Genomic DNA, 16,056 nt, shown 5'->3' on the forward strand with positions numbered 1-16,056 from the left:
GCTCCTGGACACACACACAAACATGGCGGCCTCTGTTTCACCGCTACGCTCCTCCTTCAGGATTTGTAGCCCGCTAACGTTACACCATCGCTGCTGCCGGGCCAAACTGCGGACGCACAGAAAATGCGAGAGCCAGAGGAGACATGTCCACCAGTCGGCGACGAGGTAAACGGCAGCACGTCAGAAACACCGCCGTTTTCTCCTCTTAGTAGTCGGTGTTAGTTTGCGGAGGGGATGAGCGCCGGTGAAGGCGTGTGTGCTGTCACGTGTCGGAGGATGGTGATTGACAGCGGCGTTCACCGTTCACGGTAGAGAGGGCAGGTTTTAACGGACCTACTGTCACATATTGAATGATGCGTGAATTACTAGTGTAATTAAACCGGACAGCGGTGTCAGCAAATGTGTCAGAATTACATGTCACCGCAGTTTCGCCGGTTGTAGCTGACCGTTGATGGACGCTGCATCGGAATGATGTTAGCTGCGGCAGCTAAAGGACGGTTAGCTTCAGTCTAACCATTAAGGTGAATCACCGTGGCTAATAGTGACTCTACACCTCAGTTATTTAGCTGGTCTTTAACACACGGGTCTGTCAGTAGTCGTGTATTTCAAAAACAAAAGTACATTCTCACATTTCTATTAGATTTAGAGCTTCAATAAACAGTAATGTAATGCTAATGTGTTACTCTAGTTAAGCTAGCCAGGGGCGCGTCCAGATTTTTTTCAAAGGGGTGGCAAGATGAGACGTGAAAATCTCAGGGGGCACACCAAAACCAAAACACATATCTGAATTTCAGTAATTTTGTCATGCTTATGCTGTATGTAGCTTGTTGTAAACTACCTGTGTCCGAAATTAGCTCCTATAACGCCATTTTGTAGTGCTGTTAGTTTATTAACTTGGTGATGTTAGCTGTGGCAGCTAAAGGATGGTTAGCTTCAGTTTAACCGTTAAGGTGAATCACGAGGTTAATAGTGACTCTACACCTCAGTTATTTAGCTGGACTTCAACACTGGGGTCTCTCAGTAGTCGCATATTTCAAAAACTTTTATTAGTTCAAAGGTTAAACAAAGAGTAACGTAATGCTAATTTGTTACTCTAGTTAAGCTAGCCAGGGGTGCATGCAGGGGGGCACACAAAAACCAAAACACGTATCTGAATTTCAGTGATTCTGTTATGCTTATGCTGTATGTAGCTTGTTGTAGACTATGCCTGTGTCCGAAATTAGCTCCTAAATCGCCATTTTGTAGTGCTGTTAATTTGTTATGTTGATGATGTTAGCTGCTGTTGCTGTGTATATGCACATTCATTCACGTCTTTACAATACCCCTCTCCAGGCATGCTGCTGTGGTGATTTCGGGAACAGAATTGGCTCGTCAGCTCCACAGAGAAATCCAGCGTGATGTTGAAGAGCTGGTAGCTCAGGGTAACATGAGACCCCACCTAGGAGTGGTCCTAGTGGGGGACGACCCAGCCAGCCGTACCTATGTAAAGAACAAGACCCGGGCAGCCAGCATCCTGGGTACAGTACATGCATTCTTGAACACTGTATTCATAATGTGCATCATGCAGGTTACAGCCATAACATAGATCTCCCTTGTGCATTCCATATTTTTAAGCATGCATGGATATACTGATACACATGGTTAAACACATTTTTCATAGGCAATACTAATGTAGCGTAATGTTATGCAACATGCACATGGCTACATTTTACCACGGTATGTGGGATATGTATGTGCTCTCCAGGTATTTCCAGTGACACAGTGGTGCGACCAAGCTCAGTGTCCCAGGAGGAGCTGCTGGAGCTGATTGACAAGATGAACCGTGACTGGAGGGTCAGTGGCCTCTTGGTGCAGCTGCCACTTCCAGGTAAACAAAAAGCCCCACAGCTGTACACAGCAGACTTTTCCTCACTGACATCCCGATGTTAACTGGTTAGTACAGTGGTATCTCAGCTTGACCTGTACACACAGTACAAGTATGGATTTTTATATGTGACTTGTAAGTATACATACAACTTAAAAGGAGGTTTTAAGCATATTGTTTTTTTTTTTTATAATGTTCCATTTCATGATTTACTGTAGACAATAGACACATTTATATTTGGCTGAGGGACACAAACCTTGTCTATCAATCCTTTCTCCACACCTCAGTAGTTTTTGTCTCGCATTGTATTATTTCCGTAGGAAATGCCTGGCTGAGGCGATTGTTGAAATCAAAGTGAGGAAAATATTTATGGACATATTAAAAAGATCCCCATTTTGTATGTTTATAGCAGCATGTAGTACAAGTTTAGTTATCAACAATTTGTCTTCATGTCCCACGTTTTTTTATACATACCACTGAGCATCTGTTCTTTTCTCTCCTCTCTTTAGAACATATCAATGAGCGAGCAGTATGTAATGCCATCGCTCCAGAGAAGGATGTAGATGGCTTCCATATTGTGAATATCGGGAAGCTGTGCCTGGACCAGAGATCAATGGTTCCTGCCACACCTGCAGCTGTCTGGGAGATTATCAAAAGAGCAGGTAAACCACCAAATCTTATTCATCTCATTTACTCAGGCCCAGTTTTCTTCAAGCTTCATTGTTGCTGGAAACAAATAATCCCCTAGAGGGCATTATAGACCTATTAAATTTAACTGAGGAGTTGTGATATTGGGTGGCTCTGTAGTGCAGTGGTTTGCACTGTTGCCATAATTTATCAATCTTTAAGATACATAACTGAAGCCAAACCTATTTCTGCAACTCATACTTTAAAGTCATCAAATCTCAACAAATGGTGACCTCCAGTTATGAAAAATGTAAAGGTAACTCTCGGGCAGTTTGAGGAGCGGGTTTTTGCGGTCATTTATCATGACAGGCCCACTAGATACTAGTACCTCTATATGCTGTAATTCATACCCTTGACCAAGATAGTGTAAATACTGTGGCAATTGAGAACTTGAAAAGTGTTTATTGACAAGCAGCTATCAGTGTGGTAGCCAGAACTCTTCTGATTTTAATTAAAATCAAAATTTTCTCAACAGGTGTGTAAATTAACTTGAAAGAAGGAATACAATTCCTTCAGTTTAGCAGACAAGGTTAAACTACAAACAATCTTTTAACAAAGTATTAGAGGCAGCTGTTAAAACAGAGCTGTCCTGTAGAGTGACTGACTGTCAGATTTTAATTCAGATTTTAATTCTGACAGTAATGGCTGTACTTAGAGATGCTACAGGTATTAGAATAGATGTTTCTGATATTAAACTATATTATCAGAACATTTTCTGTAATGGGAAATAACTCCTTGGTAGCCTTACTAATCAAACCCAAAGGAGGGTGCTGTTGTTGACAAGCAGAGCTAAACCTCTAGTTAATCTTGGGTGCTGATCTGGTTTATTCTCTTCAGTTTATTGTTTCTGAGAAGGCTGATGAGGAAAAAAAAGTTATTGCATAGTTCAGATGCTGTGGTTCCCCTGGCCACAAATCAAGGACAAAGACACCATGATAGGACTGGGAGGGACTTTGATGATGTTAAATGTAGAGTACCCACTATGAAGAAATGAGAGACCTTGATGGCTGTTTGCACTATCAGCTATCAAGATTTTTGAAATTCCCTTGCCCACACAATGTTGAAGCTGCTTAAGAAGCTTTCTGTACTTGCTTTGTTGACTGAGTTGAGAGTGGAGAGTCAAGGGTGCAGCATAATCCGCTTGTCTATCCGAATGATTAGGATGTTTCAAATACTCATCGTTGGATAAGTACAAAGCTTGCGTGAGAGGGTGTCTTCTCACGCATGAATACTGTGGGCAGTCAGTGATCTGAAGTTGTTGAGGTCCCTGGTTTAAATAAAGCAATGAGAAGGCATTAGTGTCAATGGTAAAAAATAGGGATTTAACCATTAACATATCTGACTAATTAAAGGCATGTAATAGACATTTACTCCTTGCTGCAGTGCCGACTGTATTTTTGTGACTATCTTCTTCAAAACATTTTCAGCTCTTTAAGCATAATTTAGCATAAAATAAAGACAAACGGATGAACACAAAATACAAATTTAAGTGATAATTGTATTTATTGAAGCCACAAAGTTATCCAACACCTAGTCTGACTTAATGTAGGATGTGGGTATAAAGCTGACATTGGCCACTCATGTCAGGTGGCTTCATTCTCTCTTTCCAATATTGTTGCTTTGCTGCGTGAAACAACAACAACCCCAATTTTGAGTAGCAACGTAAAACACAGAGAAGTTCAAGGTTTGCCGAGGATTTGGATTGTGCTGTAAAGCAGCCCTGCTAGTTTTTCATTGTTGGATCGCCCAATTTAGTGACTGTGGTCACCTCTGCGCTTGCAAATATTCCACCAAAATAATTTCACCAGTGTTCACTCTTTGGAGTGAACACTGAAGCCACTTTATTTGTTTAGCCCCACCCACAAGAACTGTAATCAGTTTTAAGAAATGCTAACAAGCCAGTGTGTTTCTCTTCCCCTATAGCAGAATGGTAGCGAGGTGCAGCCAGACCATTATATTCTACCAAATGGGCTAGATCACACTAAATCACCAGTGTAAAAAAGCAGCCAAACTTAAAAGCTGATTGTGCCACCTTTTGATATAACAACTGCAGCCAAACCCTTCCAGTACCTGAAGATCAATCTCTGACATCACTGTAGTGAGATTTATCTTTATCTTCTTTGCAGAAATGCTTTAGTGCAGCCTCAATAGAGGGTTTGTCAACTTAAACCACTTTTTTAAAGTCCCACAGCAACTCAATGGGGTTTGTGTCCGGGCTTTGACAAGACTACTTCAAAACTTAAGTTTTATTCCTTTTGAGTCATGTTCTTATGTGTGGCATCATTATCTTGCAGCATTACTCATCTGCACTGGCGCCTAAACTCACAGAATGATGACCTTTAACTCACTTGAGATTTTTCCTTTCTCAGTTATGAAGTTATCCCAGGCTTGAAGCAGCAAAGCATCAACATAATATTATGCTGCCACGTCCATGCTCAACCTGTATATTATTTTGTCTAATTTTGTCTTTGGTTTATGCTAATTTTAATTGGATTCCTGTATTCTAAATTCTAAATTGCATATAACATTCTCTCAAAATGTTTGAGAATCATCAAAGTGTGTTGTGACAAACCTCAGATGAGCTTTAATGTTCCTATGGTTTACCAGTGGTTTTAGCACTATTATTCCAAATCTTCTCTATTTGTAGACAATGTCTGTCACTGTGGATTTCTGAGTCCCAAAGCCTTGGAATTCACTTTATAGCACTTTCCAGACTGATGTACTGATGTTTCAGTCACTGTCTTGCTCATCTCGTGATTTTGGCATAGTGGGCTACAGGTGAGACCTTTTAGCCAATGCTATGTTTCTGGAAATGGTTTGCTTCAGTGTTAATTTTAGGGCTGGTAGTAATCAGACTTGTTTGTGTCTAGTCGAACTGCACCTAATCAAAGCGGTTTAGTAGGTGTTTCAAATTACTAAGCAAGGAAGCAACTCTTATTTCTAGTTAAAAAAACAGAACTGACAGGTGAAATGTCTTTGTAATATTCTTAGTCACTGTGTTTTTGTAGCTTGACATTTGACACCATGACTCAACAGCATCCATATATCTAATACAAGCTTTATTAGCAAACTGCAATTTTTGACAAGTGTATGCATACCTGTCCTCCCATTATAAATCATTTTGATGACTTTTCGGTCAGCCAACAATAGATGTAGTTGTCACAGGCGGGACATTGTGGTGCTAGACTATGGTGCAGTTGGTGGAATAATCTCTCTCCACATGCCTGTCTGATTATTCAAAGGTTAAATACTGCCTTGGGCTCTTCATTTGTTTTCATTTTGTGTTTCTCTAGCAATTTTAAATGTCTCTTTTTTTCAATACAGTCAATTAAGTATAATTTTTTTAATGATATCCCCCTAAAATGTCTTTGTGCAGGTATAGAGACTGTGGGAAAGAATGTTCTGGTCGCTGGTCGCTCCAAGAATGTTGGAATGCCCATTGCAATGTTGCTGCACACTGATCGCAACCATGAACGACCTGGGGGTAAGAGAATGTGTGTGCGGGTGCATGTATGTTTCTCTTTGTTGTAGGTGAGTCAGCAATGTAGTATGTTTGGTGTGCTGCACTTTGTAGGAAATAAGTGAAGGCTTTAATGACTCCTCACCTTTTTGATTAAACAAAAAATGCTGATGCATGTCCTGCTTTAGAAGAAAACCCAGGGAGTGTAAAGGAAAAGCACAGGGTGAGACTTTTGGCATTGTGCACCGCCTGGGGACGGATCCACTCCTTATAAGGGTACAGGAAGAAGGGATGGGATTTGGAATGGCTATGCATGTTAGGATGAAGCAACAAGGTATGCTTGACATGTCAAAGTACACCAATATCACAGGTCAGATCAACATGAAGGTGTAAATAACTCACTCACAGCTGCATGCTCTGAAAAAATATAGTCTGGGTCATGAGATCAAAACATAGCAGTGGTCCTCAGTCTCTATTTCTGAATTGGATGAAGAAAAAACATTATTTATTTGTTTAAATTTGTCATAGATTTAAGGTTGCTTTGCATAGAAAAAATTAGGATCCAATCAGTGGTAGCCTCAACTAGTTTGGATATCAGATACCTCAAATGAGAACCCCTTTTGAGTTTCCTAGAATGTCATAGTGGAAAAAGGGAAAAAAATTAAGCCTGTAAGAAAACAAGGAAGCAAATTACCTGGATTTCTAAATCCATGTCTATGTTTGCGTGTAAAGTCCTTGTAAATACTTAGGAACTACTAGCTACTTTTAAACTAGTGATTTACTTAATTTGGTTGCACCATTAAAAATTAAAACTTTTTGCTTTGATGTGTATCTTATACTGTAACCGTTTTTATGCCCTATAAAGTATAGCAAAAAATATACAGTGAAGAGTAACACAAAGCAACCAATATAGCATCTATTAATAACCGCTGCTAGATTTTATGTTGAAACTGTTGGAAATATGTTGCCTTTCAAATTGTCTGCCACATTGCTTATATTTTCTCCTCCAGTTTTGTTTCATGCAATGTTTAGGCTGATATTTCCCCTTAATAGAAATCTCAGTTCAGAGAAACTGAAAGTGTGGAATGAAATTCCAGTTTGAATGAGTCTTCATGTGGTATTTAACAATGTTGGGCAAGTTACCTGAAACTGGAATTACTCATTTCACATCAATCGTTCAAAAAAAAAATCACATTTTCCTAATTACTTGGCAGCAAAAGTGATACGATGCAATACCAGTACCCTTATTGTTTACCCAGCACAGCCCTGTCAAAGCTGCTGTCAAATAACTCGGGATTGTCCGATCTTTTGCAGTGAACACATAAAAGCAAGTGCAAGCACCTAAAGTTTGGACTGATTTATACAGATGTTGCAGCTACTTTAGCCTCACTGATGGTACACAGCTCCCCTGAATTAATCCTGTAAAATGAGAAAACACAAGACTTCTGAGTGCACACAGATGGCTAATGTTTTTTATGTAAGCAGAAAAGAACTCACAAAATTTAATTATGCCTATTTAGTATCACCTGAAATTGTATTTCTCATATCAGCCATGGGCAATTTAAGACCAGTCTGCCCACTAAACGCAGAACAATCTGAATGATATTAACCCTCTGTCGAACTCAAATTTCTAATTAAAATCCCTTTTGCTACTTGATCCTAAGAGAGAGGAATTTCATGACTTTAATGTGATATTAAGTAATGTGTAACTGTGCAAAATTGGAACTGAAATGCGGAGGAATGAGTGTATGCTATGTAGGAAAGACTGTTGGGTCAACAGGATACCTTACAATTTTTCTGACTTCAGAGGAATTGACCTCACATAAAATGATAAACAGTAGTAGAAAAAAAAAACATTTTCATAAACCTCTAAATCCCAGCATTTAAGCGTATCAGCTTGTACACAAATTCAAATAATTTACTGTTTTTGCAGTGTCACACCACAAGATCAGTTAAAGTTCTAGCAGGAAGGTTGAAGATCTCAACCATCTGATTAGGCCTTACATCACTCTCCCCTTCTTAGCATGTAGGAGAACCAACAGTGCCTGCTAAAAAAAAACAAAAGAAAAAACCCTGCAGAGCCCATTGTTTGGTTTGTCTGTTCTGACATACTGTAGAAACATGGTAGACTCCATGAAAGAGGACCGACTCCGTCTGTAGATAAAGGGGTCATTCTGAGATAACAAAAACACAACAATTCCCATGTACAAGCAATTATGCACTAATTAAAACATAATTATCAGTGTCATATTACATTTCTGCCAATAGATCCCCCTACATCCTGCACACTGGACCTTTAAATATTATCTAACAGCCTTGTTTTTACCCTGTGTTGTATGCTCACCTATACCTTTAAAGACGAGTTAAATGTGCCAATGCATAATGATAAGATTACAAAGCTGATGCAGCTAATAACAAGCACTTTTTTTCTCCAGTAAATACATCTTTCTTTTCCCAAATGGAAGTCAAATCGCCACAATGAGACTGTGTAAACAGATTTATGTCCCCACAACATGAGTAATACAAAAACACACACATTTTATCAGGTATGCAATCTGCAGGTTTGATGTGCTGTGACTTGCCCTTCCTTCTCTCGCTTTCTTATCTTCCCAGAATCCTTCCTTGTGTGGGCTTTTTTATCTCGCTCCACACCCGCATTACTGGTCCCAGTTATGATGATGCAAAGTGTCCTCACACGTAGTTAAAGATTAAAATTACTGCATTTCCTCATTGTGTAATTACTGCCTAAGTAAAGTGTCCTTACGCCACCAGCACCTGTCACTGTATTAGCAGATCCAACAGTAATGTAACTGAAAGAAATTAGTACTTATATTTTATATAGTCCAAAACACAGCTGGCCAGAATGAATGTACATGCAAATTCAAAGTACATTCACCAAAGTTACATAGGTTAGGTTTTTAGGTCTGTGCTTTGACAACCTGTGCCACCAACCTAATACAACACAAGCAGATAGAATGTTGACCGTTTGTGGACTATTTACTGCAAAGTAAACATAAAGTGTGAGAAATCAATCACTGTCGGCTCATAGGCTGATTTGAACACATATATACAATGATAGAAAACAATTAAAGCACCTCACAACAGATAATGGATGGTAGAAGGGATCAGTATCAGTTTAGATTTACTTTCTTGGCAAAAACTGGCAATCGAGCAGTTTATTTAAGGTGATCCACCAAGATGCTTAAATTATAATTGTGCAGATTGCATGTAGTCCACTTGAAATATTTATTAATAGCTTTTTAAAAGTTTAAATGGTACAAAATTGTGATTTAAAGTTAACATATTGCTTACTCTTGGTACTTTAAAAATGTATAAATAGCTGAAAATCGTGTTTTTTATACCTTGAAATAATTTAATTTTCAGTCAGGACAGCTACCACAGTCTGTGGTTTTCATAGATACTGCTGTTTCTATAGTAAGTAGCCCCAAAGGGGAAGGGTGGTGGCAGAAACCTCAGAGACCGACATCAAAACCAATATGAAGCCAAAATTATTCACAAGGCTACGCACCATAGAGGTGAAAAAATGTTCAGTGTTTTTTTCTTATTTGGTTGAATTAACAAAAGCAAAATCATTTTCTCCCTCAGGTGATGCCACAGTGACCATCGCTCACAGATGCACACCGAGGGAGCGGCTGAAAGAACTAACCAGCCTGGCTGACATCATTATTGCAGCTGCAGGTAATTACAGCCAGGAGACAGTAAGACGCAATGCTGTCCATTCTTTCACAATTAAAGATGTCATTGTAAAAGTCACATGCCTGATAAAGAACATGGCACCAGCCAATGTTTCCTTAATTAACTTTTATATTAACTTTTACAGCCTCAATTTGGTTATAAAGACATGAATGTGTTCCAGTACTTAGACTACAACACAAAAATAGTGTAACATATTTAGTGTGTTTCAATACATAGGATGTCCACTTCAGTTTACCAGGAAAATACCAGGATGTCCTACTATATCCGGTAGGGTTTTACAAGATGCGTGTCGGCATGCTTTTCTGGCCATCCTGACCCACAGTCCTCTGTGTCGTCATATCAAATACCTCACAGTGTCTGACATGAGTATAAACAAACTGGGGCCACTCAGAGTACACAGACAGATGACAGCTTATGTTGCACAACAGCCTGTGACAGATAAACGAGCAAGGCGGTCAAAGTTTAACACGCAATCTTATGACGGAGTAGTCTGTCTAATTGTATTCAACATCATGCACTTTCTGGGAAGCTGCAGGACATACTGAAAGGAAAAAAAATATGTGATTAGAAATGTAGTCCATGTTATCTTTAAGAAAAATCACCAAAATTACATCATTTTTCAGAGCCAGAAGCTTTCCCCCAGTTGTTGAACTATGCATTTGTAGCATGCAGTTAAGTCAAGGAAATTAACCAAACCAAAGCTTAAAATTGTGATATTTCTTTAAAACAAAGTTATTCTCTATGTGCCATTGAAAATGCCACAAAAAAAGTATTTGTTCTATCCCAGAAAAAAAAAAAACCTGCATTCCTCAACGCAATGAAAAGCCATTAGTGACTGGGCTGAGTTGTGCTGAACTCCAGGCTATGCTTACACAGAGCAGACAGGGGACAAGTATGGAAACAAATAAATGACACATTTGTTTTTTTCTTTTTTCATGTAATGATTTATGGGTTTTAAACTTTGTTATACTGCACAGAAGATATTTTTGAGTTGTGTCTATTTCTCGTCATCGTTGCAGTGTTTCTGTAGAGGTGCAGGACTTGATATTGTGGTGAAAAGTGAGCCGACAGTGTGTAAAAATGTGACAGAACAGGAAACACACATAAACTGCTCAGGGTTGAGGGTCAATTATAAATATAAGTGGTGAATAATATATCACCAGATTCATTAATTAATTGACAATTGTGCTTACGTAAACTGAACGTTAGTATTTTCTATATGACAGTGAATGTGTTTTTCTCATTCATATACTCTCTCTCTCTCTCTCTCTCTCTCTCTCTCTATATATATATATATATATATATATATACACACACACACACATATATATATATACATACACACACATATATTATACACACACACACACACACATATATATATATATATATATATATATATATATATATATATATATATATATATATATATATATATATATATATATATATATATATATATATATATATATATATATATATATATATATATATATATATATATATATATATATATATATATATATATATATGCATTAGTTTATTTGCTACAATTTTTCATACAAATTAAGCAGAATTTACTACAACTAGGCAAGTGATTGTTTTTATTACTCTGCCAAGGAGGTGGCGCCTCGGCGGAGTTATGTGACGATCGCTGTTGGTTTGTCTGTTTGTCTGTCTGTTAGCAACATTACTGAAAAATGAACGGATTTGGATGAAATTTTCAGAGACGGGTCAGAAGTGACACAAGGACCAAGTGATTAGATTTTGGCAGTGATGCGGCTTATGGTCTGGATCCACGGCTTTGTTAAATATTTCTGTATCATTGCAAGATGGCGTCACGGCGTCACTGTAACTATGACAAGTGAACACTACACCAGCTGCCTGCTGACGATCACATGATTGTCATCCTACTACAAATGGACTGTTGCGAACTTATCAGGATTTATCCGTCGGAAATGATACAAGAAACGATTGATTAAATTGTGGGGGTGTTTCCGAGTCCCATCAATTCCCGCCGCCTGCAACATATTTAGCTCAGCGATTTGGTATCGGTACGTAATGTACACATGCATAACAGGCACCTGTGCTCAGTGCAAGGTCATTTTGTTTGTGGGTACATTTATATTAAATGGACACATTCTATAGTGCTGTGATTTCAGCCACAAATTTTTTCAAGATTTCAGCCATCGGAAATGATACGACGACTGAACAGCCTTGGCAGAGTACTGCACTCTCAAAGTGCTTTTCTTGTTTATTGTGTAATTGAAGCAGTTCTAGTTGTCAACACTAAACGTTCTCCTTAAGTCCATGTCGGATGATGTTTCATTGTTGTTGGAACTGGCATAGAGGGAATTATGTGGCCTGGTTTTGCAATAAGTAGCAAAGATTGTGAAAAGTGCTTGCCAGCCCTTACTTGAGTGATCTTGCTGGAATCTAACTAACCAACACTGAAGTTTCCCTGTAGTTACCTGTTGCTCTGCCTCATCTACGGTAACAGAGTTCAGCTTTCTGGAACAATAGTGATCTTTGGCAGCTGGAATGTGAGACCATCAACCAATACATGACAGCAATACCTGTTGAAACACTCTTTGGTAACATAATACCTCAAGGGGTGCCGTGCTGTTGTCCATTTGTGATACATCGGCTTTTTCCTCATGACTAGAAGCTGCTCCCTGGGAAGGACACCTGAACTTCTTTTTTTATCAAATTGTTAAATATGAGTTTAGGAAATAGTCAACTGCATTGACACTATACTTTATGATTAAATAACACCAGTCATCCAGCCATTTGGGAATCTGCATGCGTTTGAATTTAGTGAGGATTAAATTGTTGTGAAACTTGCAGTAATTGCAGTTGGTAGGCAGTTAGATTCAGTATGTAGTTTAAGGTTAGCGTGTCACTGAGCTCCTCTAGTGTCTGTGTGCTACACTTATTATGATCAGTGTTATTTTCATAAGTTAAACCTGGTATTTAATTGTTATTTGATTCAGGATTGGTCCCATTGTTGCTACGGTATAATTGCAGTCTGAGAACTTCAAATTGACCGTTTCCAGACAGACAACTTCAAAGAGGAGTAGTTATCAAAATAAATATACAATACTAAATTATTTCCTTCCTCCCAGACAGTCGGCTGAGGTTCTATGATACGCTGCCCTTTAAGGTGAAGTGGTAAATGTCACAGTGTTTCACCGGAACCTGTGATTAAACGGTGAAGATGAGCATGAAGACAGCCTGCTGTTCAGTGACTTTGATTTGATAACTTGGATTCTGCAGAATGCTTATCTCTGTCTTGATATGGGTTATTTACATCGGTATGGTGTTTGAAATGTGAGCATCATGGTGGTTGCAGATAGCTTTTAACCAACCGACAAAGCAGTAGCGAAATAGTTTCTAGTTTGAACTTTTTTTTGGTGTTTTCAGATTGAAAGCTGGGTTGGTGTGGACGATTAAAAAAATACAGAACAGAGTTTTTCACATCGACATAGCTTACATCCTATAAGTACTATATAGATATATTGGAATATGTTCTTGTTTTCCCCAGTATTTTATATATTGATTAGGAGGTCTTGGAGATTATGTTAATTTCTCCTTAAAGTCTATTTTTCTTTCCAGTTGCATATGTGTTGTGCTTTGATGTGGCAGGTTGAGGGTCGTCTACAGCCATGTTTGAGAACAAAAGCATTTTATAGAGATATTCTGAGCTATGGCTTTGTCCAGGATTTTGAGTGAAATAAAGGGAAAGTGTATGGAAATGACCTGTTATTGACTCACTGCTTCCAACATTTATCCTGTCACTGAGAACCCTGCAATGCAAATCCCAAGTGAGGAGTCATAAAGTACTGTAGAATGTTCTTTCAGGTAGAATATAATATTATTTATTATTATATATAATTTTTGGTCCTAGAATTTAAATCAGCAGGAGTTAGAGAGACTGTCACCAGTTTGAAATCTATTCTGCTAAAAATGTTTAGAATTTTTTGAGCATTTGTCCTAAAGCTAAGTTAACAACTAGGTAGATCCTCCTGTTCTTGAATCTGGCAGTTGCCTGCTTTATTACCAGATAATGAGGTACTTATGCTAACTTATGCTAAATTATTTCAGCTGATATTTTGCACACAATATGACTATAAAATGAAATATAATTAAGATGTGTTTAATCAAATAATTGCAAAACAACGGGCACAAGAATATATGCAGCATAGTTTCGTGTCATGTAAAAAACGTTTTTAGTGTAGTTTTGTTCACAATTTTGTTCGTGGTTGTTGCTCAATGCAAAGCTTTGAAACAGAAGTAAAATCGTCCTCTGTCACGGTACCTGTGGTTTCTATGCGTAGGTGTTCCCAAGCTGATCACAGCAGATATGATCAAAGAGGGAGCAGCAGTCATTGACGTGGGCATAAATCGGATCCAAGACCCAAACACGGGCAAACTCCGGCTCATCGGTGATGTGGACTTTGAGGGTAAGTAATTAAAACATTAACTGAAGTAAATTGATGCTTAAGAGTTTGTTTTTAATTAACTGCTGATACATAAAAAACAGGATTCCTGACATACTGCATGTAATGGTATTCCACAGAAATACAGAGGTGTGGACATTATTATGTGTGAATACTAGCTTAGATTCTTTGGGAATAAAGAATATTACTCATCTCCCTGTCAATTGTTTGATTTGTTTTAGGAGTGAAGGAGAAAGCAGGTTTCATCACACCTGTTCCTGGAGGTGTGGGTCCGATGACAGTTGCTATGCTGATGAAGAACACTGTGACTGCTGCCAGAAATGCACTGATGCATTAAACACAGAACCAGTATAAAGCCATTCGTTTAAATGAATGCCATACGGTACAAACAGTATATAAACACACACACACACACACAGATGCATACGTTTACTTACGTACACATCACAAACACACCTTTTGCCAAACATCCAACACACTTTTATTTAAACATCCATGAGCTCAAGACTCCATACCTGCTGGAAAACCTACTTGATATGTACTGTGTTTATATTGTTTATTTATTTAAGTTATTTCAGATTTCACTTTTTAAGAATTTAGATTGCTATTTTTTCTACTGAAGTCAGTTTGGTTCATTTTGAGCATTCCAGATTCACTGGAAAATTAACAATAATGATGAAATGAAATGAAAAGAAATGGCTCTGCACCAATACTACAGTCTGTTTCTGCATTTTCCTTCTTATGTGGATCTGTGTTTTTTGGCGTTGGGCGGAATGTTTACACTGTATTGAGAAGTGTATAAGCATCAAAGGCAAAGAACCATGAGGCTTGTGAACCATTCATTTGGGGACTTTTGGCACTAAAGTCAACGTTGTCACAGGCAACAGAGCATGTTGCTTGTACCATCTCACTGAATGCATCTGACCTGGGAAATTTACAAAGAGAGCTGAAAGTAAAACATAAACTATGATAATTTCCTCTTAGTTTGTCAACTTTTGACTAAAAACTTCAGCCATCATAATAATTTAAAGGACGTTATAATAGAAATATTTTGCTCACATTGGCTTTAAGTCAAGATAGCGTCACAAAATAAAGCCTTATAAAGCTCTTAAAAAGGAATTATTCTGTTAACATCATAGCTGTGGAAATGGCAGTTTTTGGTTGTCTCACCAGTTGCCATAAAATGTGCAACAGAGATCTTTGAGTCCTGACGGCTTTGGTGAAACCCTGAGTATTTATATTGACACAATCTCGTGAAAATGTAATTTAATCCAATGTGTTGGTGCCTGCAAACTAACTTGATTTGTGTTCAGTGCTAATTCTCAAATGCCAGCGTGTTGACACCCTACAAGGAGACAACTAGTCATCAACAAAATTTGAAAATGAAATAGATTTAGACTTCTCTGATTATGTTCTGTTATGGTAGTCTAACTTACACAGTTTTGCTCTAGTTCATCACATAAATCTCTTGAAAAATGCATCAAAAGAGAGCATGCAAAAACAGCCGTTGGTCAAACACCGCAGCAGTGAAGACGAGTTGTTTCAGGTCGCAGTGAGACAGTGAAATACGACTGCAGGCAGTCTAGTTTGAATGACATGCTTTTACAACTCTGGAGTTCACAGGAGGTAAACAACTTTATCCTCCATTACTATGATCATGAGATAAACAGCAGAAATACAACACTCACTTTACAACATGATCTACAGGGAGCGTGTGCTTGCATGCATTTTATTGGGCAAGACAGCAAAGGATGTAGCACTGCAGCACAAATCAAGAAGTCTGAACACAGTGTCATGCATAGACGAATCAATTTAGTGAAGATAGCAAAACATTTTAGAGGAAACAAACAAAGCAAATATACTGGTGG

The 16,056-nt window shown here is 38.2% G+C and overlaps 1 protein-coding gene across 2 annotated transcripts; it reads left to right on the forward strand.

Moving 5' to 3' along the window:
* On the forward strand, positions 1–14,903 carry mthfd2l (methylenetetrahydrofolate dehydrogenase (NADP+ dependent) 2 like). Of its 2 annotated transcripts, none has more exons than XM_023288628.3 (8): positions 1–165; positions 1,333–1,517; positions 1,745–1,867; positions 2,374–2,526; positions 5,928–6,035; positions 9,618–9,710; positions 14,066–14,191; positions 14,410–14,903. In XM_023288628.3, the coding sequence occupies exons 1-8, from the start codon at positions 23–25 to the stop codon at positions 14,523–14,525; spliced, it is 1,047 nt and encodes a 348-aa protein (XP_023144396.1). In that variant the 5' UTR covers positions 1–22; the 3' UTR covers positions 14,526–14,903. The 2 variants fall into 2 exon arrangements, with proteins under 2 accessions (XP_023144396.1, XP_023144397.1); XM_023288629.3 differs by lacking the exon at positions 1–165 and adding an exon at positions 243–521.
* The last annotated feature ends 1,153 nt before the right edge of the window (positions 14,904–16,056 follow it).

The sequence above is a fragment of the Amphiprion ocellaris genome, chromosome 6, assembly GCF_022539595.1.
Source record: "Amphiprion ocellaris isolate individual 3 ecotype Okinawa chromosome 6, ASM2253959v1, whole genome shotgun sequence".
NCBI lineage: Eukaryota > Metazoa > Chordata > Actinopteri > Pomacentridae > Amphiprion > Amphiprion ocellaris.

Bases quoted from the DNA above. Each gene is read 5' to 3' on its own strand.
- mthfd2l (XM_023288628.3), top strand. From the start codon at position 23: ATGGCGGCCTCTGTTTCACCGCTACGCTCCTCCTTCAGGATTTGTAGC. The intron at 166-1,332 runs GTAAACGGCAGC...ACCCCTCTCCAG, and splicing joins GTCCACCAGTCGGCGACGAG to GCATGCTGCTGTGGTGATTT. The intron at 9,711-14,065 runs GTAATTACAGCC...TTCTATGCGTAG, and splicing joins CATCATTATTGCAGCTGCAG to GTGTTCCCAAGCTGATCACA.